The 3290-nt window shown below is 35.1% G+C and overlaps 1 protein-coding gene across 1 annotated transcript; it reads left to right on the forward strand.

Moving 5' to 3' along the window:
• Positions 1-711, forward strand: LOC109819424. The gene has a single exon (XM_020385145.1). It carries the CDS (start codon positions 1-3, stop codon positions 709-711), a length of 711 nt encoding a protein of 236 aa, XP_020240734.1.

Consider the following 3290-nt stretch of genomic DNA (forward strand, 5'->3'; position numbering starts at 1 on the left):
ATGGCTAGTTCCGATATGTCTAAGTCAGCCAAACCTGAGAAGTTCACCGGCTTGAACTACAAACGGTGGGCTAATCAGATGAAATATTGGCTTACAACTTTAGAACTTATTTCTGCTATTGACTCTGATTTTTCTCTATCAACACCTACGCCCTCTTCATCATCACAAGCTGAACCTACCTCCACACCTACCACATCATCCGGGGTTTCCAAATCTCCTGAGGAAATAAACTTTCATTGTTACAACCGAATCCTTAGTGCTCTTTCAGACAAATTGTATGACATTTATTATGAGTATAAGGATGCAAAAGAATTGTGGGTAGCACTAGAGTCTGAATATGGTTTAGATGATGCTGGTATAGAACGTTTCTCATCCTCCTCCTTTAATAAGTTTGTTATGGTAGATAGTAAACCCATCAATGATCAGCTTCATGAATTTCAAGACTACATCCGATACCTTCAGTCGAAAGGAAATACTTTCTCTAAAGAATATAAGGTATCTAGTCTTATTGATAAACTTCCTCCTTCTTGGTCTGATTTTGCTAAAAATCTCTGTCATCTACAAGGTGACTTGACCCTTGTACAAGCCCTCAAATGTATTAGGATAGAGGATCAACATAGGCAAAACTCCAAACCAAAAAATGAAATGAAAGCAAAAGTAAACCTAGTGGAAGAAAAGCCTAAGAACTTTAGAAACCCAAATCAAACCTAGTTGGGGAAAAGCCTAAGAACTTTAGAGGAGCAAATATTCATATTTCTTCTGATCGCTCTTGGTTTTCAACTTATCAGGAATCAAGTGGAGGAAATATAATTCTAGCAGATGACTCGACTAGACAAGTAATGGGAAGTGGACGTGTAGACCTAAAGATGACTTCCGGAAAGATTTTGACTCTCCACAATGTCCTACATGTACCATTACTTAGAAGAAATCTGATTAGTGAATCTGTTTTATTGAAAGTTGGATTCAGAATTGTTAAAGAGTCAAATAAGTTTGTAATTACCAAGAATGATATATTCATTGGTAAAGGTTTTGTTTGTGATGGTCTTTTTAAGTTGAATATAATAAGATCCTCTGATAATAAAAGTTCTTCTTCCATAATTTTAAATGTTGAATCTTGTGACAAATGGCATGGAAGGTTAGGACACATAAACTATGGAACCATTAGAAAAATGACATCCTTGAACTTGATACCCAAAACCAAAATTACCAAGAATGATATATTCATTGGTAAAGGTTTTGTTTGTGATGGTCTTTTTAAGTTGAATGTAATAAGATCCTCTGATAATAAAAGTTCTTCCATAATTTTAAATGTTGAATCTTGTGACAAATGGCATGGAAGGTTAGGACACATAAACTATGGAACCATTAGAAAAATGACATCCTTGAACTTGATACCCAAAACCAGGATAGATCCACCTTCTAAGTGTGAGATATGTGTTCAAGCTAAAACTATTAGAAAACCTTTTCACTCTATTCATAGAGATTCTGAACCTCTAGAACTCATACATAGTGATGTTTGTGATTCAAACAGAATTCTTACTAGGGGAGGAAGAAGATATTTTGTAACCTTCATAGATGATCATTCAAAGTATTGTTATACATATCTTCTCAAAACTAAAGATGAAGTCTTAGAAAAGTTTAAGATATATAAAGCAGAAGCTGAGAATCAAATTGAGAAGAAAATAAAGATCCTAAGATCGGATCGTGGGGGGGAGTATACCTCAAATAACATGACCGAATATTGCCAAGAACACGGTATTATTCATGAGGTGACTGCTCCCTACACACCGCAATCCAATGGAATTGCTGAAAGGAAGAATAGAACTCTCATGGATATGGTAAATTGTATGCTTCTCAGCTCAGGAGCACCTGAAAACCTATGGGGTGAAGCACTCCTATCTGCTTGCTACATTCTTAATAGGGTACCTCACAAAATATCTGATATCTCTCCCTATGAACTTTGGAAGGGTAGAACACCTAGGATAGATTATCTTAAGGTTTGAGGATGTCTAGCTAAGATAGGGATACCTGAACCTAAGAAAAGGAAAATTGGTTCAAAAACTGTTGATGCTGTATTTATTGGATATGCATTAGATAGCAACGCAAACCGGTTTTTAGTAGTCAACTCAGATATTAGTGATATAACCAATAACACTATTATTGAGGCTCGAGATGCTGTATAGTTTGAAGATATATTCCCTTTCAAGACTAGGATTCTTAGTGAGCTCTCTTCTTTTTCCCCTTCTAGATTTGCCTCATCTTCTAGTACTCCACAATCGATAGAAGTAGAACCCAGAAGAAGCAAGAGAGGAAGAATCGAAAAGAACTTCGGAGAAGAGTTCTTTACTTTTTTGGTTGAAGGTGATCCAAACACATACCATGAAGCCATGGATTCTTCTGAAGCCCAATTTTGAAAAGAAGTCATAGATAGTGAAATTAAATCTATTATAGAAAATAACACATGGGTTTTAACTGACTTACCTCCAGGATGTAAACCAATTGGTTGTAGATGGATTTTCAAAAAGAAATTAAGACCTGATGGAACCATTGAGAAATATAAAGGTAGACTAGTAGTAGCAAAAGGGTATACTCAGAAAAAGGGTATTGATTATTTTGACACATACTCACCTGTAGCTAGGATTTCTTCTATTAGAGTTCTTCTAGCCTTAGCTTCTATTCACAAGATGATTATTCACCAAATGGATGTTAAAACCGCTTTCTTAAATGGTGATCTCGAAGAAGAGATTTATATGGATCAACCGGAAGGGTTCATAGCCAAAGGTCAAGAAAGAAAGATTTGCAGATTGATGAAATCTTTATATGGGCTTAAACAAGCTCCTAAACAATGGCATCAAAAATTTAACAAAATCATTATAGAATATGGTTTTTCTATCAATGAGTTTGATAAATGTGTTTACTCAAAAGTTATTCACAATGATTGTGTCATCTTGTGTTTGTATGTAGATGATATTCTCATCTTTGGGACTTCAATCGAAATCGTTCTAGAAGCTAAAAATCATTTATCAAAGAATTTTGACATGAAAGATCTTGGAGAAGCTGATTTGATTCTTGGAATGAAAATCTCCAAAACTCCTAAGGGCATTTCTTTGAGTCTATCCCATAGCATAGAGAAAATGTTAGAGAAATTTGATTTTCATAAGTGCAAACCTGTGAGTACACCTTATGATTCCTCAATCACCTTGAACAAACATGATGGTGAACCTATATCCCAACATAGATATTCACAATTAATAGGCTCTCTTCTTTATGTGTCAAACCGAACCAGACTT

Source organism: Asparagus officinalis, chromosome 8 (genome assembly GCF_001876935.1).
Source record: "Asparagus officinalis chromosome 8, Aspof.V1, whole genome shotgun sequence".
Taxonomy (NCBI): Eukaryota; Viridiplantae; Streptophyta; class Magnoliopsida; order Asparagales; family Asparagaceae; genus Asparagus; species Asparagus officinalis.

Excerpts from the sequence above, each read along its gene's own strand:
- LOC109819424 (XM_020385145.1), top strand. The coding sequence starts at position 1 with ATGGCTAGTTCCGATATGTCTAAGTCAGCCAAACCTGAGAAGTTCACC.